The following is a 24,042-nucleotide window of genomic DNA, read 5'->3' as shown; positions in this document are numbered from 1 at the left end:
ATGTCTGCAGACTTGAATTGCACAAACAATTGGGAAGTAAATTGGGGAATTTTGTCCGGGTCAGAAATGTCAAAAAAATGTGGTCCACAAAACTAAAAATGACTACTTTTATGTGAATGAATGAGGCGTAACACACCTCAATTCAAACTGTTAGAAAATAAAAAACAATTAAAAATTGACAAGTTGAAAACAGCCTACAAATAAAAACAGGCTGCGTGCTTGGGTTTGAGGGCAGCGCGGATTAAATGTACTGTTACGTAACAATCACATGCTGGAATGGAGAGAACGTTCTAACATCACGTGCATAAAAAAACTCACGCTGGGGCGACCGTTAGAGTTATTTGGAACTCACGCATGAAAGGGTTAACTACTCATGGTGTGATTGTGATAACGTACAGAAACTCAAGTCATTTTGTTCACCAGTCCTAGAATACCTAACAATTAAATGCCGACCATATTACCTCCCGAGAGAATTCTCTTCGGTTAGAGTCACAGCCGTGTATGAAAGGTTGCTAGATCGAATCCCCGAGCTGACAAGGTAAAAATCTGTCGTTCTGCCCCTGAACAAGGCAGTTAACCCACTGTTCCTAGGCCGTCATTGTAAATAAGAATTTGTTCTGAACTGACTTGCCAAGTTAAATAAAGGTTAAATAAAAAAATGTATGTAATGTAGATATTCCATAAAAAATCTGCCGTTTCCAGCTACAATAGTAATTTACAACATTAACAATGTCTACACTGTATTTCTGCTATTTTAATGGGCAAAAAAATTGCTTTTCTTTCAAAAACAAGGACATTTCTAATTGAGCCCAAACTTTTGAATGGTAGTACATATGCATGGCAACATATTAGACAGTAATTAAGAGTAGGCACATTGATAGTGTCAGGTGAAAATTAGATCAAACGTTTTCCCATTGCAACATTTTATGTACGTGGTTGTCTGAAGCGTGCTATAGAGTTGACCGTTGGCGATGCCTCATGATTGGTTGTTCCCCATCATTTCCAACAATGTCAACGAGCGTAATCACTATATTTCCTTTGAGGTGCCTAGTGCTGAGCAATTAGTGCATTTTGAGGTTGATTCTCTTTTGCTTAGATTATATTTTATTTATAAAAAAAATAGATTTTGGTTATTTTTGTAAATAAATGCATTATGAAATACTGACATTAAAATTATTATAGAGCTTTTTAATGGACATTTCAAAGCCAAAAATGGTGAATATCCAATTGCCAAAACATAAAAAACATTCAATTGTCTATTTCAGGTCCACATTGGGTACACACCAATAGAAAAAAGTGAATTACTATGAAATAATCAAATATTGCAGTTGTGTATATGTGACTAGTTTCAGGAAACTAGGCGTATGTCGCACATCAATACTTTACAAGAGCGCCATTTGAACATGAACTTTTTTATTTGATCAAAAATGCGTTTTGTGGCAGAAATGCCTTCTGGAACCTATGAACTTTCCTGTGCCTTAATAAAAAATGTGTATGCCATCTGTAAATACGAATAGAATTGTTAAATTAGGAGCCTAGTTGGTTGTGCCACGGAAAAAGTAAGAAACCTTCCCGCTAGCCATGATTGGCTGAGATAATGAGTGCGCTGGACATGCCGAGAGATGAGTTCAGATTGGTCTGCCATGTAGCACGCTTCGGTCTATAATATGAGCTGGTCAGTATGTGTAGGTAATCCTTTCTAACACAGCTTTTTTTGAAAGATATCACGTAGTAGAACTATAAGTGTTTCCCTCCACTTTCTGGAGAACCGAGTTTTGAAATCAGTGGAATTCGTGTATGATAGCTAAGAAGATGGAGAAAAATTCTGCCGTTTGATTGCAAATATGCAGACGGAGTCGAAAAGAGGATGGCAGCAGCACAACATACACATGGCAACATACCCAACACAACATGGCAGCAGCACAACATGGTAGCAGCACAAAACAGGGTACAAACATTATTGGCCACAGACAACAGCACAAAAGACAAGGTAGAGACAACACTACATCATGCAAAGCAGCCACAACTGTCGGTAAGAGTTTCCATGATTGAGTCTTTGAATGAAGAAGATTGAGATAAAACTGTCCAGTTTGAGTGTTTGTTGCAGCTCATTCCAGTCGCTAGCTGCAGCGAACTGAAAAGAGGAGCAGCCCAGGGATGTGTGTGCTTTTGGGACCTTTAACAGAATGTGACTGGCAGGACGGGTGTTGTATGTGGAGGATGAGGGCTGCAGTAGATATCTCAGTTAGGGGGGAGTGAGGCCACAGAGGGGTTTATAAATAAGCATCAACCAGTGGGTCTTGCGACAGGTTTACAGAGATGACCAGTTTACAGAGGAGTATAGAGTTCAGTGATGTGTCCTATAACGAGAATTGGTGGCAAATCTAGCCGCTCGAGAGCACCGTTACCTGTCGGTCTATAAATTACGTCTCTGTAATATAGCATGGGTTGGATAGTCATCTGAATCAGGGTTAGTTAGGCAGCTGGGGTGAAAGAGGAGCAATTATGATAGAGGAAAGTATAGATTTAACCTTAGCCTGCAGCTTGGATATGTGCTAAAGGAAGGACAGTGTACCGTCTAGCCATACTCCCAAGTACTTGTATGAGGTGACTATCTCAAGCTTTAAACCCTCAGCGGTAGTAATCACACCGGCTGGGAGAGGGGCATTCTTCTTACCACATGACCTTTGGTTTGGAGGTGTTCAGAACAAGGTTAAGGGCAGAGAAAGCTTGTTGGTCACTAAGAAAGCTTTGTTGTAGAGCGTTTAACACAAAATCCGGGGAGGGGCTAGCTGAGTGTAAGACTGTATCATCTGCATATAAACGGATGAGAGAGCTTCCTACATACTTCCTATGTTGTTGATGTAAATTGAGAAGAGCGTGGGGCCTAGGATCGAGCCTTGGGGTACACCCTTGGTGACAGGCAGTGGGTGAGACAGCAGATGTTCTGACTTTATACGCTGCACTCTTTGAGAGAGGTAGTTAGCAAACCAGGCCAAAGACCTCTTAGAGACACCAATACTCCTTAGCCGGAATACACAAGAATGAAATGGTCTACCGTATCAAAAGTTTTGGCCAAGTCAATTAAAATAGCAGCACAACATTGCTTAGAATCAAGGGCAATGGTGACATCATTGAGAACCTTTAAGGTTACAGTGACACATTCATAACCTGAGCGGAAACCAGATTGCATACCAGAGAGAATACTATAGACATCAAGAAAGCGAGTCAGTTGATTATTGACAAGTTTCTCCAACACTTTTGATAAACAGGGAAAAATAGAAATAGGCCTATAACAGTTAGGATCAACTTGATCTCCCCTTTAAATAAAGGATGAACCGTGGCTGCCTTCCAAGCAATGGGAACCTTCCCAGAGAGGAGAGACAGATTAAAAAGGTCAGAGATAGGCTTGGCGATTATAGGGGCAGCAACCTTAAAGAAGAAAGGGTCTGACCCAGATGTTTTTTTGGGGTCAAGTTTAAGGAGCTCCATTATCATCTCAGACTCAGTGACCGCCTACAGGGAGGAACTTTGTAGTGGGGCCGGGGAAAAAGAGGGAAAAGCATCAGGGCTAGTCGCATTCAGTGCTAGTCGGTGGGAGATGAGGAAATGTTGGACAGGCAAGGAGGCATGGCTGAGTCAAATAGAAATCCTGCCTTAACGAAGTGGTGATTAAAGAGCTCAGCCATGTGCTTCTTGTCAGTAACAACCACATCATCAACTTTAAGGAACATGGGCAACTGTGAGGAGGAGGGTTTATTCTCCAGGTCTTTAACAGTTTTCCAGAATTTCTTGGGGTTAGACCCACAGAGAGAGAACTGCTCCTTAAAGTAACTAACGTTGGCCTTCCGGACAACCTGTGTGCACTTATTTCTCATTTGCCTAAACAAGAGCAAGTCAGCCTGAGTATGCATGTGCCGATGTAACAGTATAACTTTAAACCGTCCCCTCGCCCCGACACGGGCGCGAACCAGGGACCTTCTGCACACATCAACAACAGTCGCCCACGAAGCATCGTTACCCATCGCTCCACAAAGGCCGCGGCCCTTGCAGAGCAAGGGGAAACCCTACTTCAGGTCTCAGAGCAAGTGACGTAACCGATTGAAATGCTATTAGCGCGTACCCGCTAACTAGCTAGCCATTTCACATCCGTTACACTCACCCCCCTTTCAACCTCCTCCTTTTCCGCAGCAACCAGTGATCCGGGTCAACAGCATCAATGTAACAGTATAACTTTAAACCGTCCCCTCGCCCCGACACGGGCGCGAACCAGGGACCTTCTGCACACATCAACAACGGTCGCCCACGAAGCATCGTTACCCATCGCTCCACAAAGGCCGCGGCCCTTGCAGAGCAAGGTGAAACCCTACTTCAGGTCTCAGAGCAAGTGACGTAACCGATTGAAATGCTATTAGCGCGTACCCGCTAACTAGCTAGCCATTTCACATCCGTTACACCGAGCGATTCGCCAAATGCAATTATTGAGGTGGAGTAACTCAACAATCTACACACAATACCCCATAATGACAAAAAGAAAACAGGTTATTCAAAATAAAAAACTGAAATATCATATTTACATAAGTATTTAAACCCTTTGCTATGGCATCCTGTTTCCATTCATCATCCTTGATGTTTCTACAACTTGATTGGAGTCCACCTGTGCTAAATTCAACTAATTGGACATGAGTTGGAAAGGCACACACCTGTCTATATAAGGTCCCACAGTTGACGGTGTATGTCAGAGCAAAAACCGAGCCATCTGCTCAAAGCAATTGTATGTATAGTTTCGAGACATGATTGTGTCAAGGCACAGATCTGGGGAAGGGTACCAAAAAACTTCTGCAGCATTGAAGGTTCCCAAGAACAAATGTTTTAATTATTTTTTTTATTTTTATTTAACCTTTATTTAACCAGGTAGGCCAGTTGAGAACAAGTTCTCATTTACAACTGCGACCTGGCCAAGACAGTGGCCTCCATCATCAGGACAGTGGCCTCCATCATTCTTAAATGGAAGAAGTTTGAAACTACCATGATTCTTCCCAGAGCTGGCGTCCTGGCCAAACTGAGCAATCGAGGGAGAAGGACCTTGGTCAGGGAGGTGACCAAGAACCCGATGGTCACTCTGATATAGCTACAGAGTTCCTCTGTGGAGATGGGAGAACCTTCCAGAAGGACAACCATCTCTGCAGCACTCCACCAATCAGGTCTTTATGGTAGAGTGGCCAGATGGAAGCCGCTCGTCAGTAAAAGGCACATGACAGCCTGCTTGGAGTTTGCAAAAAGGCACCTAAAGACCCTCAGAACATGAGAAACAATATTATATTGTCAGATGAAACCAAGATTGAACTCTTTGGCCTGAAGTAGTGAAGTAAAAGTAGTCAAAAATATAAAAGTAAAGTACACATACACAAAAATGTGGATTTGCTATGCTGCATTTTTTAAACTGAAATAGTACAGATGTGCTTTGGAAATAGCAACCTGGATTAAATACATGTATGACGATGTTTGCCTATCCATGCCTTGTATAGCCTACTACTGAATATGGTACAAATGTATGCTCAGATATGTCACCTTCATGTGAAGAAGCACAATGATTTTTGCCCGCCGGAACAGGTCAAATAATATTTGATGAGCTTTAGCCCATTTTCAATCAGACATGAGGATGAATACTACATATCATGTAAGGAATACGGATGCATAAATGATCAGGTAACGACTAAGGATATGATACATTTCAGAAAATATGTGGCTTCATTCATACCTAAGTATAAAGGCTTAGATATGTCAGCATGTTGACACTTACCCTTTCCGGAGTTCGAATATTCTACAAATATGTAAGCGGGTGCATGCGCATCAGGTGCGTGTCTTGTATGCATCTCACCCCAGATATCTCCCTGGACTCATACAGTAGAAGGGAGATTTCTGAGGTCCAGATTGGATGCATGTACAAACTGTCCCATTACGGAGAATATCCTAGCTCCGTATATGAAATGAATGACATGCGTATATGAGAGCATGTCTACTCCTTATATCTAATAACATGTCAGATATCCAGAAATATATATCCAGTGCAAATGTGTTGATATAACGGTAATATTATAAAAAGTATGTGTTTAGCAATAGTCATACTGTATGATTCAGTGCAATATGCCAATCACATTATTCAAAATATCTGAATTTGTCCCAAAAAAAAGGGTTATGCATTCCAACATATTGGGCAAGAATTAAGAGTGGGCAAAGTTCAATCAAAAGTTTTACCATTGCAAGATTTGATGTACATTCACTGTGGTTGTCTGAAGCGAGCTATAGAGTTCACAGCTGCCGATGCCTCATCGCGATTGGTTATTCCCCATCATTTGCAACAATGTCACTGAGAGTCATCACTATATTTTCTTTGCAGTACCTCAAACTGTTGTGATTACCAGCTGAAAAACTTCTATCAGTTTATTTTACTCCTGGCGCAGAGTTTGTCTGTGCAGTGTCTTCACATCCTACTGTGAGCTGAGATTTCTTTTGTGTCTAAAAACAAGGATTCCTAGGACCTTTTTCAGAGATGCTTTGTGGATAAGGGCACGGGACTAGGCCTACTCTGTGTCTGGGAAACCGCCCCTTAGAGTGCTGTCCATTTCATTTTTATGGATTATCTAACCATCTATCTTCTTACATCAAGATCCAAATTGTAAAATAAACTTTTGTTCAATACTCTGATGTGTTATCCTCTGGGGCTGTGCTGTACGCAATCTGTACAATAAATCAAATCCAACATGGGGTTGTGTCAGGTTGGCTCGGGTTGGCGACAATAAAGATCTATTCTATTCAATCAGGAACAAAACTTAGCAGTACTCACGTGGGGTCCACCAGGGGCATGAGCAGCTGCATGCGTGTGAAGACGTAGGACCAGGTGTAGCTAAGGGCGGTGGGGCAGTGTTTGGGCAGGTGGTCCTGGCGCAGCAGGCTGTAGAGACAGAGAACCCAGGGGTCCTTGACCGACTGGGCAAAGATCCATACGTGGGACGGGCTCCGGATGTCATAGTGGCTGTTGACCAGCATGGAGTTCCACTCAAGCAGCCATTGCAGGTCCACTTGGTGGCCCAATGGAAGAGTGGCCTAAAAAGGGGGTTGGGGATTGGGAGACAGGAGGGTCAGGGGTTAGAAGTCAAGGGTTAGAGGTTTCAGTCAATTCAGGAAATGATCTTCAATTACAATTAAAGGCTATAGACTGTATATTTTAGAAATCATAAAAAATGTATGCAATTTTTTTAGGTTCAACTGGAATTTCAATTGCAGTTCTAGAACCAGGCTAAAACTGCCATCCACAATTCTATGATCAGTGAGACGATTGTTCATACAAATCACTAACGTGATTAATGGAAGCTAACCAGATCGCTTGACGGTAAAGTGCATTCGTAAAGTACCCCTTGACTTTTCCCACATTCTGTGATGTTACAGACCTATTCTAAAATGTATGAAATCGTTTTTTCCCCCTCATCAATCACACAATACTCTATAATGACAAAGCAAAAACAGGTTTTCAGAAATTTGTACAAATGTATACAAAATAAAAAACAGAAACCTTATTTACATAACTATTCAGAACCTTTGCTATGAGACTCGAAATTGCTCTCAGGTGCATTCTGTTTCCATTGATCATCCTTGAGATGTTTCTACAGCTTGATTTTGAAGTCCACCTTTGGGAAATTCAATTGATTGGACATGAGTTGGAAAGGCACACACCTGTCTATATAAGGTCCCACAGTTGACAGTGCATGTCAGAGAAAAAACCAAGCCATGAGGTCGAAGGAATTGTCTGTAGAGTTTCGAGACAAGATTGTGTCGAGGCACAGATCTAGGGAAGGGTACCAAAAAATGTCTTCAGCATTGAAGGTCCCCAAGAACACAGTGGCCTCCATCATTCTTAAATGGAAGAAGTTTGGAACCACCAAGACTCTTCCTAGAGCTGGCCAAACGGAGCAATTGGTGGAGAAGGGCCTTGGTCTGGGAGGTGACCAAGTACCTGATGGTCACTCTGACAGAGCTCCATCTCTCTAGAGATGGGAGAACCTTCCAAAAGGACAATCATCTCTGCAAAACTCCACCAATCAGGCCTTTATGGTAGAGTGGCCAGACGGAAACCACTCCTCAGTAAAAGGCACATAACAGCCCGCTTGGAGTTTGCCAAAAAGAACCTAAAGGACTCTCAGAACATGAGAAACAATAGTATATTGTCAGATGAAACCAAGATTGAACTCTTTGGCCTGAATGCCAAGTGTCACGTCTGGAAGAAACCTGGCACCATCCCTACAGTGAAGCAATGTGGTGACAGCATTACGCTGTGGGGATGTTTTTCATCAGGGACTGGGAGACTAGTCAGTATTGAGGGAAAGATGAAAGTACAGAGAGATCCTTGATGAAAACCTGCACCAGAGCGCTCAGGACCTTAGACTGGGGGTGAAGGTTCACCTTCCAATAGGACAACAACCCTAAGCACACAACCAAGACAATGCAGGAGTTCTCTGAATGTCCTTGAGTGGCCCAGCCAGAGCCCGAACTTGAATCTGATCGAACATCTCTGGAGAGACCTGAATATAGCTGTGCAGTGACGCTCCCCATCCAACCTGACAGAGCTTGAGAGGATCTGCAGAGAAGAATGGGAGGGAATCCCCAAATACAGGTGTGCCAAGCTTGTAGCGTCATACCCAAGAAGACTCGAGGCTGTAATCACTGCCAAAGGTGCTTGAACAAAGTACTGAGTAAAGGGTCTGAATACTTATGTAAATGTGATTTTTTTTCTTCAAAAAAATGTTTTTGCTTTGTATTGTATGTAGATTGATGAGGAAAATAAACAATTTAGTCAATTTTAGAATAAGGCTGTAACGTAACAAAATGTTGAAAAAGTCAAGGGGTCTGAATACTTTCCGAATGCACTGTATGTTAAGCGAACTGGGCTGTAATACCCATCCTGAATCACTGTCTGGAGTAATAACAAAGTTATGAAATGTGAGAAATTGTACATAAAATAAGTGGATTACTTAGATGAGCAAAATGCAGCCAGACTTACACAGAAGCTATACTGTATGAGTACACATTGACGCCTTCAGTCTCCCCTCTCTCTCTCCACCCCCACCCCCACCCTCTGCCTCCTCTTCTCCCTCTAAAACACACACACACACACACAGAGTGCAACACAGAGAAACGCTCACCGTATCTGACGCTGCCACATGGACAAAACTTTCCAGAACCGCCAGGCTCAGTTGATCCATGACCTCTATCATGGGTTTGTCATCATCCTGTAAGGTATGATCACAGAATCCATCATGTTCAACCAACTCTGGTCCAATACTCCGTAACTGTGGGGTTTTATAAGGTTTTTTGACATGCTTAACTAACTATAAGCTAGTAGGGCTTCTTATGCATTAAAGTTTGAATTACTGACTCATGTGAACCTGTATTTTCCATTAGTCTCTACTCTTACCAGTGCTCTGTCTAACCATGAGGCCACAGCCTGAAATGTGTGTGTGTATGAAATATGTGTGTGTATGCAACAAAGTATCAGTAGTGTGAAGCTGTACTGTGTGACCGAGACTGTGCTAATCTTAGAGAGACACAGGAGGGGGTGAATCATGAGACTACTGACTGTGGTTAGGGTTAGGGCTAACCCTAACCCTAACATATGTGAGGTTCTGAGTTATACTATAACACACGTGATTGAATATTAGCAACTGTATTAAATGTGATTGGATTGAATACTATAACAAACGTGATTAGCAACTATATCATATGTGATTGAATACTATAATAAACGTGATTAGTAACTGTATTAAATGTGATTGAATATTAGCTAACTGTTGGCCTGGGCGCCTGGATGTCTGTGTGTGTGTGCTGGAAGTAACAGTTAGCTCAGATAAGAGTGCTGGGAAGCTGTAGTTAGCCTTGAGCGAGAACAGTGGACAATGTATACAGGTGCAGATATCTCAGACAATGTTATAAAACTGTCTGACCCCAGTCTCTGGGGTGAGGGAGCATAATCTACACAGCAACAGCGAAAGGACACCAGAAAGCGCAAAGAAGCTGGGACCAGCTTATGTGCCAACATCAACGATAGGCTGGGTGAGTCTAAACCAGGCCCAGTCTCTACTCTGACAGGCCGGCTCGGAAGTGGGAACTAACCTCTGTCACGAGTATAATATACTATCTTTGTCAGAAACAAATCAGTTCTCTGTCTTATCCTGCGTGATGAAACATTGAACCCGTATATACGGAAATTGTATTTGCCATTTATTACCTTTTGAATTAAACAATTATTTTAACCAAGTTCAGGTGTAATATTGTTCCTATCTCAGTTGAACTTTCGCAACCCTAACAATTGGTGACCCCGACCGTGAACTGAGGGAACTTCGCTGGACATTGAGCCATCCAGCCTTTGGCCTAGGCTGTCGCCAGACGGGGTCCTCTCACAAAAAGACCGGTCTACTAAAAAACAGGTAAGCAGAGCCTATTGTTTCAAAACTGAAATTCTGCATATTGGAGTTAACCAAATTTATTTTGTGAGAAAACCTAACTGGTGTAAGTTACTAAATTTTCGAACCATATGTTCACTACAGTAAAGTAAGGATAAAACTAATTACGTATTATTTCATTACGTACTACTTGATGGCGAATGCATTTTCAGTTGGCCAACAGAATAACAATGGAATGACTGTACGTGTATGACGTGAAATTAAAAGCCTGATTGTGTGTGTGTATGTATGAAAGCTAGGGTTGTCTCAAATGTCTATAAGATTAGGGAAGCGAGTGAGGACAATGGCAACACAACCACCGTGAATGGCGGAATATTGGAAATAAGACAAGTTCTAATAATTGAACGGCAATATACCGGGTTCACGGATTTTTATGTGTTTACATGGTGTGTTGGATATAAGACAAATTGTCGCTTAATGTTAAAGTGGACGGCAACATAGTCCAGGGAAAGGCAGAAGTATTGGATTATAAGACAAGTCTAGGTGGACCCTCGACGGCAATACACTGTATAAGACATGTTCCCTGTTACAAGTAAACGGCAAAGCGTTGGTGAAGAGAGGTTAGGTTATATGCCCAAATGATCTAACGGCAATGTTTTGGAGATAAGACAAGTTTACTGATTGAATAAGACGTGTTGGATATAAGACAAGTCACACTGTATGATTGCTTTGCTTTATAATTGTATCCCTCTGTATGTATTGTATCAGGCTTTTATGCAAGGAAAAGTAAGGACATGTATATAAATTACATAACCATATATACTTAAGTTACATATTAACCACATACTATAATCTCACATTATTTGTCACGGACACTCTAGTCTAACTAGGTAATAACAGATAAAAACAAAAATTATAAAACAAAAGTTATAATAAGAAACTAATATGGCTCAAATTGAGAAGGTTGAATAGACTGGGTGGAGAGCTGTACAGAGAATGGACAGAAGAGGGCAGCATTGCCACACTCAACGGTCTCCCAGTCGACGGGGAGCCTGTTTGAATGCTGGTGACATAGAGAAAAACTTAAAACCAATTCGGAGTAGAGAGAATACATTTAATAACTTATTTAGGTTAAATTTACAGACTAATGTTATTGTTGTTATGGATTGGCTGACATGCGATATAAATTTAGCGAAGTATATGGTAAGTTTACACTTTGGAGTGGAGTAAGTTGATTTTACTTATACGATAGTTTTGATGCAAAACTCCGTTGGAGTAAGTAGATGTTTTGCCTAGAGGCATGAATAAGACAGTTAGTTTTGGTATTGTATTGGCTACTAATTTTCAGGGTATGTTGCTAGAGACAGAATGATTTGTTGTGTAACGACGTAAAACAACCTCAGTGGGTGGGATACACAATTACGTTACTCGAATGGATTTGGCCATTGTTCAGGTAAATTATTTTCTATACTTCTGGCAGTATGGTTTTGATTGAGAGATGTTGATTGACGTTGTAAATTCTATTCAAGGTCCAACCTTTGTGATAATTTGTGTTTGGTTTATCGAACCCGTACTATTGCCTGTTGCAGTTAGTCAACAATGATTTAGAGTTCGTTGAAAGTTGCTGCGTTCTGAACACAGGTTGAGCGCTAGTAAACGCATATCTTTATTTGAACTATACTAATCTATTTGATAAAATTACTAAACCTGTATATTCGACATTTGATAATGATTGGCAAATCCGTATATTTAACCACAACGTTGAATTTAGCATTGGGTATTATTGGAGGAACGGGATACAATTTGTACTTTCCCCACCGGGTGTGGCCGTATCAAATTATGACAGAAAAAATTGTTTGTGTCATTTAGAGGGAAAATGCGTGCATTATAGCTTTGCTTCACTTTTCAAAAGTGGCTAAAAGTTATTGGTTTTTGTTTAGGTAACACCAGAGAATTCGAACAATAAGTAAACGTATTCTAAACGCGATCTGTTTTCATTATGGGGAACAATGACCGGCCCGCAAACTGGTATGGCTGGCTGGGAGTTTTTAAAGGGACAGTACACGTTTATCACAGTTGTGTGAATGAGTTACATGAAACATCGGGGAAATTTAAAACGAATGATTTGAGGGTATTATCATAATTATTAGGTTTTGTTTTTGTAGTAAACGTTTGGGTTAAGGGGTTTCCGTGTTCCCAGAGACAAGATATCTTAACGGGGTACACTCATATGGAATATTAGGAGTTTTATTTTCTGAGTTTTATTTAGACAAGGGAATTTTTTATGATAAAGGGTTCTTTATGGAACACGAATGTAAGGGGGTGGTGTAACCTTTGACCTGTTTTCATTGCATTCTCCGGTGGTTTGATCACCCACGGGGGGGCGCAGTGAAGATAATGAATTTGTGGTCACTTGGGATACTAGTTTTGAGATACATTAATCATAATAGAGTTTATAGCTCTTGAACATAATTGTAGTTTGAACCACTGAGGAGTCAGGATTCTGTTTTTAAACATTGGCTATGAAGGTTTTGAATTGGCTATTATTGATTTGGTATTACAACAGAAAAAATCCCATTTGTCATCGATAATAAATATGGGATGATATGATACATTGAGGTTTGAACAGGAGATATTTTAAGCCAATAGGGCAGGAAAGTACATAAACATTTAAATTATTAATGTAAAGAAATAGGTTTCAGTTCTCAGAGGAGTGATCCTGGAGGGAAAGAGAGCTTATTAGTAAAGAAAGGATTTTATATGGTTAGCATTTGTTTTGGCCATTAGAAGATTTTTATTTAAATAGTATTAAAATTGACAGGGGTATATGACATATGTGATGATTTAGGATTATTGATAGGATAGAGATAGGTTTATTAAGGTTATGTAAGGACTTTAGAGATTGACACTATAAGACATGTTGTTATTTTTAAATCCATGATTTTAGATAAAGTCAAAACAGTGAGACACTTAGTTAATATTGCAAAGGAACACATAGTTGTTATTGACTATTATTAGAAAAAGGCAGACAGATGGGTCTACCCCGCACTGTTGAGACCTTGAAGGTTTGAGAGCAGAGTGGGGAGGGTGGACCAGGAAATGAGCAAGATAGGCTGTGAAATAAGATAGGAGAAAGGGGGTTTAACATATATAAGCAGCACAGATACATTTTAAAGTAGATAAGTCACTTGACAGATAATTGGAAAAGGATAGATATGAATGGACGCCCAAGGGAGAATTGGATATGCGGCAAATGTAAGGGGCGTTCCTATGATAATGTCATAACATAAGGATATTTTACTAATCTTACCTAAGTCATTATTTAGAGTAGGTAAGGTTGTTACCTGGCCAGAGCCAGGTATCAAAAGGGGGATGGGTACATTGTGGTCTAGGATAGGATGGGGCCTATTGGATAATAAACTAATTTAAAAATGGGTACATTGTGGTCTATTGGATAATAAACTAATAAAAAAATAAAAAAATAAAAAAAATCTAGCTAACAAATAGGCATAGAAATTAAATATATAATCAGATAGAACAAATGAGAAACTGTTTGTTAACCAAACCTGTATGTCCAAGATTTTATGCATTACAGGTGAATTAAAGGAGAAGGTGATTCACTCGACCTGGGGGCATATCGCACTTGGAGGGTGAGACACACTGACACTGCCGAATGATCACAGAGTTAAGGAGAAGAACCGTTGCTAATAGAGTTCGGGGATCAACTCCTTAATGAAGAATCCCTGACCCCGCCCTCTCATCACTGTGTACGTTCATAGAAGTGAAAGTGTTGCTTGATCTCTGGCTGATGATGTGTTCTCTGGGAGAGGGTGGGGCTTTACAGGACCGCTTGTAATACTGAGCTGTCTGATTGGGATACGATGGGGATGGTTACCATCACAGTGCTGCCAGAGCCACCACCAGTTCCAACAGACCGGGGTTCAGCCGGCCTCCTCCACCACTTCAAGACCAAGTCCCACACCATCACCTAAGCACTCCAATCTGGTACAGGTAATAAATGTGAAAGACATCTCAGATAGTGACCAATTGGGGACTGAAACTGGTTATGAGGGAAGGGAGAATATGTGGTTGGCCTATATGAGATACACAGCCAAAACACTTAATAGAAAGGACTGTGTCGTATGTGGACATGCCAGACCTATTCTGGCTGCTCACCCATTTGCCCTAAGCAATGGGAAAGGTTGGATGTGCATATTGGAAAGTTTCTATTATAATAAGCCAAATTCAACCCTGTGTAAAACTCTGAGTCTTGTGTTCCCAGAAGTCCCTCCCCAGAAGACACCATGGGGGGTTAAGGCATATGGGGAAATTACAGCTGTATCACTGGTACAGGTAGAGGTATAGACTATGGGAGGCTCCCTACTTACTGCCTGCATCACTAATGTCCCTATTAACTAGAGGTGTTGCTGATGTATGGTGGATGTGTGGACCTGCCAGGCGGTTGACCCCCATTTTGAAAGGAGATTGTCAGGGCACATGTGCTTTGGCCAGTCTGATAACACCATTGCCTATTATTGAGGTTACAGCTAACCACCTCCTGGGAGCTGCACATGACACAGAGGCTCGGGACCAACCCAGGAGACGGCAGAAACGTGACGCTCCTTGGTCCAAGGGTACAGATAACATCCACACCAACCTGTTGGGGTCCCAATAGGGGTTCCCCACGAATTCCAGACATTAAACAGGAATGATGGCCTGTGGCATTTATTGCCCATTATTGGCCCAGCTATTGTTGATGCTAAGCAGAATGCCTGGATCAATTATATCTACTATAATCAACAATGATTTGTTAACTACACCCACACTGCACTTACAGGGATGGCTGAACAATTGGGTGCCACCTCTCGAACCAGTAGAGAAAATAGACTAGCACTAGACATGATTCTGGCCAACCAGGGGGGTGTTTGTAAAATGTTTGGAGAACAATGTTGCACGTTTATCCCTAACAATACCAGTCCGGATGGGAGCATTTCAAAAGCTCTGAGCGGGTTGGAAAAGTTATCTGTGGGGATGAAGGGTCTTGCAGGTGTGGAGGAGAGTGGACTGTTCTCCTGGCTGGGTGGTTGGTTTGGTGAGTACACTGCATTGATGGTTACTGGATTTCTGACCGTAATAATTGTATTTCTTATATTAATGTGCTGTGCTGCATGTATTATCCCCTGTTTGAGGAAATATTTTACAGATGTTGCACACGCTGCAGTTATGATGCCACTGCTTGCTCACGGGGGGATGCTGAGACTGTCTTGACTGAGGATGATGGTTTGCTGTAAAAGAGGTTTATGAATAACACTGTTCTCCCTAAGAAGGTTTTAAGTTCCTGGGTGGTAACGAGCCCACCTAGTAAATGGAAAAGGGATGAAATGTTTATTGTATGTGACACCTTTCAGGTGTCAAACGGGGGAATCAAAAATGTCTATGTTAATCAAAAATGTCTATGTTGACACCTTTTAGGTGTCAAACGGGGGATTGTGGGGTTTTATAAGGTTTTTTGACATGCTTAACTAACTATAAGCTAGTAGGGCTTCTTATGCATTAAAGTTTGAATTACTGACTCATGTGAACCTGTATTTTCCATTAGTCTCTACTCTTACCAGTGCTCTGTCTAACCATGAGGCCACAGCCTGAAATGTGTGTGTGTATGAAATATGTGTGTGTATGCAACAAAGTATCAGTAGTGTGAAGCTGTACTGTGTGACCGAGACTGTGCTAATCTTAGAGAGACACAGGAGGGGGTGAATCATGAGACTACTGACTGTGGTTAGGGTTAGGGCTAACCCTAACCCTAACATATGTGAGGTTCTGAGTTATACTATAACACACGTGATTGAATATTAGCAACTGTATTAAATGTGATTGGATTGAATACTATAACAAACGTGATTAGCAACTATATCATATGTGATTGAATACTATAATAAACGTGATTAGTAACTGTATTAAATGTGATTGAATATTAGCTAACTGTTGGCCTGGGCGCCTGGATGTCTGTGTGTGTGTGCTGGAAGTAACAGTTAGCTCAGATAAGAGTGCTGGGAAGCTGTAGTTAGCCTTGAGCGAGAACAGTGGACAATGTATACAGGTGCAGATATCTCAGACAATGTTATAAAACTGTCTGACCCCAGTCTCTGGGGTGAGGGAGCATAATCTACACAGCAACAGCGAAAGGACACCAGAAAGCGCAAAGAAGCTGGGACCAGCTTATGTGCCAACATCAACGATAGGCTGGGTGAGTCTAAACCAGGCCCAGTCTCTACTCTGACAGGCCGGCTCGGAAGTGGGAACTAACCTCTGTCACGAGTATAATATACTATCTTTGTCAGAAACAAATCAGTTCTCTGTCTTATCCTGCGTGATGAAACATTGAACCCGTATATACGGAAATTGTATTTGCCATTTATTACCTTTTGAATTAAACAATTATTTTAACCAAGTTCAGGTGTAATATTGTTCCTATCTCAGTTGAACTTTCGCAACCCTAACATAACCAGCACACAATTTACTGGTTAACTTTCCAGTTAATCGGCTTTGCTATGGAGCTACACTGGGGCTTCGAGAAAACAGTAGCTTTTTGGGTGTGATGTGGTGGTTCCTATGGTTACGCAGCCAAGTTTGAACAATGCATTTTACAATAACAGCCCCGCGATTTTAACCCACGTTCTGACAATCCCCCTCTCGCCCTTACCTCAGCCTGTCCGATGGCGAGGAACAGGCAGCGTATCTCCCGGAGGATTGCCATGGCCAGTTTGCGCGTTGTGAGCTGACAGGAGCAGAGCAGCAGCAAGGCCAGGCCCTCGATGGCGTGCAGCACTGTGGAGTGGGGTCCGTGTTCCACCGACACGCGTTGGCTGGAGCCCAACTGCAACAGCTACAACACACAGCGGACACAGGTGCAAACAACAACTCAATAGAAGAGCAGGGCGCACTCACAACAGCGCCAGAACTAGAAGGGACATTGACACATATTTGTATTCCTTTCTGAGGAAACAGAAACCATGCCCTTACCTTAAACTAGTGCTGAGCGATTAGTGCTTTTTTTAATATGTCGGTTTGGTTTAAGTTCATTGATAAAAACATTATCACGGTTTTTGAATTCTGTTTCAGGGGGGTGGGGGGTCCAACCCAGTGTCATAAACAAAAATGCACCCCTCCTCCCCAAGATGAAAAATATTTTCATATGACCCTCCCCTTGTACTGTAAATAAATCGAACACCCTTCCCCCTCATACAATTAACTCAAAATAATGTTTACGACCACAAATAACAATAACTGTAGCAACACTGTTATTTCCATTGTGGTCCCTATTTTTTTTTTGTACATGAATACAAGTACAATTCTTACAAGCTTGTTTGGCTGGTAGCTTATTCTTCAGATGTTCTGGGGCTGCTGGTGAACCATAATGTGCAGGCATAATCAAAGTGACACTGGACTAGCTCACTTGCAAGAGTCTTTAGGGTGTCTATAATAGCTAGGTTTCCATCCAATTGGTGACAGATTTTCATGTGAATATTCAAAAAATATTCCTTTAGGAAGATTTTCCTTTCGTAAATGTAGCGCCGAACCTACATGACAGGGAAGATTTTAATTTACCGGACATTTGATAAATGTAACATACATCCATATGCATTCAGATCCAACCTGGTGCAGCCAGCACCATCAATAAAAGAGGGCTGTTGGCCAAATGAGACACATTTGGTTAGATTACAGGAGTAACTCTGGTTGTCCTGAAACGGTGTCACGGTTTTCTTCCTGGGATGAAGGAGAGGACCAAAACGCAGCGCGGCTAGTGTTCAACATAATTTAATAAAGAATATGTGAACACTACAAACAACAAAACAATAAATGTGAAAACCGAGACAGACCTATCTGGTGCAGAACACAAACACAGAGACAGGAAACAACCACCCACAAAATCCCAACACAAAACAAGCCACCTATATATGATTCTCAATCAGGGACAACGATTGACAGCTGCCTCTGATTGAGAACCATATTAGGCTGAACACAGAAACAGACAAACTAGACACACAACATAGAATGCCCACCCAGCTCACGTCCTGACCAACACTAAAACAAGCACAACACATAAGAACTCTGGTCAGGACGTGACAAACGGTCTTCCTTACCTCAAGTTTAACTGTCAGTTGGAGCGCCGAGGCACACTGCCTTCATATTAAAGGCCTGCAGTAGCTAAAGCTTAATAATAGCCACACCATACCAAACCTTCACAAACATTTCTAAACTTCATTAGGGTAATATCAAAAGTAAGTCGAGCCATTGTTTTATAGGGAAAATACGAGCAGAAGAGCGAATGTAAATCAGGGATATTTGTCCCTATTTGGGACAACCCCTCCCCCCAGTAAATGTTGATAATCTTGATAAATGTTGAATAAAATAATTAATAAAAGTCCCATGATGGTAGTGACTGCCCATTACTGCTTATCACGTATTAACCATAACTTATTCACATTACTTTAATAAAATATTTGTTTAATTTGATACATTTTATTTCATTCCAAGTCTGCCTATGCTTCTGACAAAATCACAATTTAAGTAGTTCTTCAATGTAAATAAGGCATACTGAATACCAACTATCAGTCACTTAGATCATGTATTTTCAAGCTTGCAAAGCAACTGCTTTCTTTCCCTCTCGATCTTCTCTCAGTCTCTTGCCGGGTTCAAAACAACTGGGAACTCGGAAACTGGGAACTGAGAAATCTCAACCTTCCGACATCAGTGCGTTAAAAAAAAACACTATTTGAACGGTCATCCCTTCTCGAAATACCAACTCAGGATTTCGGGCCTCTTTCTAAAGCTCTGACTTTCCGACCTGAAGATCACTGACCTCGTGATTTGATCTCATATTTTTCAGAGTTCCCAGTTCTTTTGAAAGAGGCATCTGTGTCTGCTCTGCACAGACCGGACAAGTTTAAGCGGGTGCACAATGATTTATGGTCATTGTAGTTAATTAACACATTTTCTGCTCTAAACTGTGTAGAATATTGACCTGTTGGAAACTACAACTCCCTACTACATTGCACAGTTCAGGCTTGATCATATTTATCTCTACAGAAACTACACATCGAGCTCACAAAAAAAAACGGAACAAAATGTAATTCAAATAATTGAACCGACATCGGTCAAATTAGTTGTTTAAAGACCTAATCGCTCAGCACTACGTAAACATACAGCCACTTAATGTAGCTACTCATTACACCTCCCAGCCTATATCTCCACTGTAAGAGCAATAAGGAAATAATAGACAGCCTATCTCTGTTTACTGTACCTCTGCTGGGCGTATCTTGGCTGTGTCGCAGCCCTTCTCTGGGGCTGACAGAGCAAGTCTCCACTGGGTCAACAGCTGGAGCAGCAGCCGGAGAGAGTTGTCCAGTAGGGCCTGCAATCAATCAATTAGTCAATAAATTTGTCAATCAATCAAGAAATCAACTCATCAAGCCATCTATCCATTGATAGTTCCATCCAGCTATCCATACATTAACCCATCCATCCATCTGTACCTGGTGGCTGTCCTGAACCTCCCGCAACAGGAAATTGGTAAAGCCAAACAGGACGTCATCACGCCACTCAGGGAGGTCTACCAGTAAACTCTGGAGGGAGTTCTGGGCTATGAGGCGTAGCTCGTCGTCCATGTGAATCGTCAACCTGGGAGAAAAACAATACACACAATGTGCGTTTTAAAGAGGCAACTATTTATGTATTGCTCAGTTTACTAAATTCTACTTAAAGTTGAAATCCTTAATTGCTATATACATTTTTTGACACACGGTACCAGTCAAAAGTTTGGACGCCTACTCATTTAAGGGTTTTTCTTTATTTTTTACTATTTTCTACATTGTAGAATAATAGTAAAGACATCAAAACTATGAAGTAACACATATGGAATCATGTAGTAACCAAAAAAGTGTTAAACAAATCTAAATATATTTTATATTTGAGTAGCCACCCTTTGCCTTGATGACAGCTTTGCACACACTTGGCATTCTCTCAACCAGCTTAATGAGGAATGCTTTTCCAACAGTCTTGAAGGAGTTCCCACATAGGCTGAGCACTTGTTGGCTCCTTTTCCTTCACTCTATGGTCCAACTCATCACAAACCATCTAATTGGTTTGAGGTCGGGTGATTGTGGAGGCCAGGTCATCTGATGCAGCACTCCATCACTCATCTTCTTGGTGGTTTTTGCGACTGCACATTTTCCGGATTGACTGACCTTCATGTCTTAAAGTAATGATGGACTGTTGTTTATTTCGCTATGTTTATTTTAGCTGTTCTTGCCACAATATGGACTTGGCCTTTTATCAAATCAAATCCAATTTTATTGGTCACATACATGTTTAGCAGATGTTATTGCGGGTGTAGCGAAATGCTTGTGTTTCTAGCTCCAACAGTGCAGTAATATCTAATAAGTAATATCTAACAATTTCACATCAAAACACACAATACACACACATCTAAAGTAAAGGAATGGAATTAAGAATATATAAAGATTTGCACGAGCAATGTCAGACTGACATAGACTAAAATACAGTAGAATAGAATATAATACAGTATATACATATGAGAGGAGAAATGCAAAATATGTAAACATTATTAAAGTGGCAAGTGATTTCAAGTCAATGTATATAGGGCAGCAGCCTCTAAGGTGCTAGTGATGGCTATTTAACAGTCTGATGGCCTTTAGATAGAAGCTGTTTTTCAGTCTCTCGGTCCCATCTTTGATGCACCTGTACTGACCGCGCCTTTTGGATGATAGCGAGGTGAACAGGCAGTGGCTCGGGTGGTTGTTGTCCTTGATCTTTTTGGCCTTCCTGTGACATCGGGTGCTGTAGGTGTCCTGGACGGCAGGTAGTTTGCACCCGGTGATGCGTTGAGCAGACCTCACCACCCTCTGGAGAGTCCTGCGGTTGCGGGCGGTGTAGTTGCCGTACCAGGCGGTGTAGTTGTCGTACCAGGCGGTGATACAGCACGACAGGATGCTCTCAATTGTGCATCTGTAAAAGTTTTAGTTGCCAAGGGTTTTAGGTGCCAAGCCAAATTTCTTCAGCCTCCTGAGGTTGAAAAGGCACTGTTGCGCCTTCTTCACCACACTGTCTGTGTGGGTAGACCATTTCAGTTTGTCAGTGATGTGTACACCGAGGAACTTGAAGCTTTACACCTTCTCCACTGTGGTCCCATCAATGTGGATAGGGGGGTGCTCTGCTGTTTCCTGAAGTCCACGATCAGCTCCTTTGTTTTGTTGACGTTGAGTGAGAGGTTAATTTCCTGGCACCACACTACCAGGAACCTCGTCTCGTCATTGTTGGTAATCAGGCCTACTACTGTTGTGTCGTCTGCAAACTTGATGATTGAGTTGGAGGCATGCATGGCCACTCAGTCATGAGTGAACAGGGAGTACAGGAGGATGCTGAGCACGCACCCTTGTGGGGCCCTTGTGTTGAGGATCAGCGATGTGGAGATGTTGTTTCCTACCTTCACCACCTGAGGGCGTCCCGTCAGGAAGTCCAGGATCCAGTTGCACAGGGCGGGGTTCAGACCCAGGGCCCCGAGCTTAATGATGAGCTTGGAGGGTACTATGATGTTGAATGCTGAGCTATAGTCAATGAACAGCATTCTTACACAGGTATTCCTCTTGTCCAGATGGGATTGTGAGGGTGCGATGGCGATTGCATCATCTGTGGATCGATTGGGGCGGTATGCAAATTGGAGTGGGTCTAGGGTGACAGGTAGGGTGGAGATGATATGATCCTTGACTAGTCTCTCAAAGCAATTCATGATGACAGAAGTGAGTGCTACGGGGCGATTCAGTTACCTTTGCTTTCTTGGGTACAGGAATGGTGGACATCTTGAAGAATGTGGGGGCAGCAGACTGGGATAGGGAGAGATTGAATATGTAAACACTCCAGCCAGCTGGTCTTCACATGCTCTGTGGACGCGGCTAGGGATGCCGGCAGCCTTGCAAGGGTTAACACGCTTAAATGTCTTACTTACGTCGGCCATAGAGAAGGAGAGCCCACAGTCCTTAGTAGCTGGCCATGTCAGTGGCACTGTGTTATCCTCAAAACGGGCAAAAAAGGTGTTTAGCTTATCCGGAAGCAAGACGTCCGTGTCCTCGACGTGGCTGGTTTTCCCTTTGTAGTCCGTGATTGTTTGTAGACCCTGCCACATACGTCTCGTGTCTTAGCCATTGAATTGCAACTCCACTTTGTCTCTGTACTGACGTTTTGCCTGTTTGATTGCCTTACTGAGGGAATAACTACACTGTTTTCTATTCTACCATATTCCCAGTCACCTTGCCATGTTTCAATGCGGTGGTTCGTACTTTCAGTTTAGCGCGAATGCTGCCATCTATCCACGGTTTTGGTTTGGGTATGTTTTAATAGTCACACTTGGAACAACATCTTCTCTACACTTCCTGTTGAACTCAGTCCCCGTGTCCATGTATACATCAATGTTATTATCCGAGGGTACCCGGAATATATCCCAGTCCGCGTGATCAAAACAATCTTGAAGCATGGATTCTGATTGGTCAGACCAGCGTTGAATAGACCATAGCACGGGTACTTCCTGTTTGAGTTTCTGCCTATATAAGGGGAGACCAAAAAGGAGTCATGATCTGATTTGCCGAAGCAAGGGCGGGGGAGGGCCTTGTAGGCATTTCAGAAAGCTGAGTAGCAGTGGTTCAATGTTTTTGCAGAGCGAGTGCTACAGTCAATGTGTTGGTAGAACTTCGGTAGCGTTTTCCTCACATTAGCTTTGTTAAAATCCCCGGCTACAATAATTGTATCCTCAGGATATATCGTTTCCAGTGTAGTTCTTTGTGGGTCGTCGTGGTATCGGCTTGAGGGGGAATATACACGGCTGTGACTCTAACCGAAGAGAATTCTCTCGGGAGGTAATATGGGTCGGCATTTGATCGTAAGGTATTCGAAGTTGGGTGAACAAAAGGACTTGAGTTTCTGTATGTTATCACAATCACACCATGAGTAGTTAATCATGAAACATACACCCCTGCTCTTCTTCTTCCAGGAGAGATCTTTATTCCTGTCTACACGATGAACTGAGAACCCAACTGGCTGTACAGACTCAGCATATCCCGAGAGAGCCATGTTTCCCTGAAACAGAGTATGTTACAATCCCTGATGTCTCTCTTGAAGGTGATCCTCGCTCTGAGCTCGTCAACTTTATTATCCAGAGACTGAACATTAGCGAGTAATATACTCGGAAGCGGTGGGGGGTGTGAATGCCTCCTGAGTCGGACTAGAATCAGCCTCTGGAATCAGTTCAATTGCCCTGGGGGGTACGAACAAAGGATCCAATTCGGGAAAGTCGTATTCCTGGTCGTAATGCTGGTAATGCTGGTGAGTTACCACTGTTCTGATATCCAAAAGTTATTTCTGGCTGTATGTAATAACACAAAAACATTTCTGGGCTAATAATGTAATAAATAACACATAAAAAACAAAATACAGCCAAGCTTTTAGCTTAGGAGCTAAAAGCACGGCTGCCCTATCTGTTGGCGCCGTCTTGATAGAGCTTTCTTCTGTATAC

At 42.0% G+C, this 24,042-nt stretch overlaps 1 protein-coding gene across 1 annotated transcript in view; it reads right to left on the bottom strand.

Annotated features, from left to right (window-relative positions):
* The window catches only part of LOC120018462 (protein furry homolog), a 193,272-nt gene that overhangs the window by 101,630 nt on the left and 67,600 nt on the right, over positions 1-24,042 (bottom strand). The window contains exons 18-22 of the mRNA XM_038961684.1: positions 19,994-20,138; positions 19,762-19,872; positions 17,161-17,343; positions 9,201-9,287; positions 6,848-7,107 (exon numbers count right to left, since the gene is read on the bottom strand). Of these exons, the coding sequence (XP_038817612.1) occupies positions 6,848-7,107; positions 9,201-9,287; positions 17,161-17,343; positions 19,762-19,872; positions 19,994-20,138 (786 nt within the window). The remainder of the gene's footprint in view (positions 1-6,847; positions 7,108-9,200; positions 9,288-17,160; positions 17,344-19,761; positions 19,873-19,993; positions 20,139-24,042) is intronic.

Source organism: Salvelinus namaycush, chromosome 23 (genome assembly GCF_016432855.1).
Source record: "Salvelinus namaycush isolate Seneca chromosome 23, SaNama_1.0, whole genome shotgun sequence".
Taxonomy (NCBI): Eukaryota; Metazoa; Chordata; class Actinopteri; order Salmoniformes; family Salmonidae; genus Salvelinus; species Salvelinus namaycush.
This window is presented reverse-complemented; position numbering and strand designations above follow the sequence as displayed.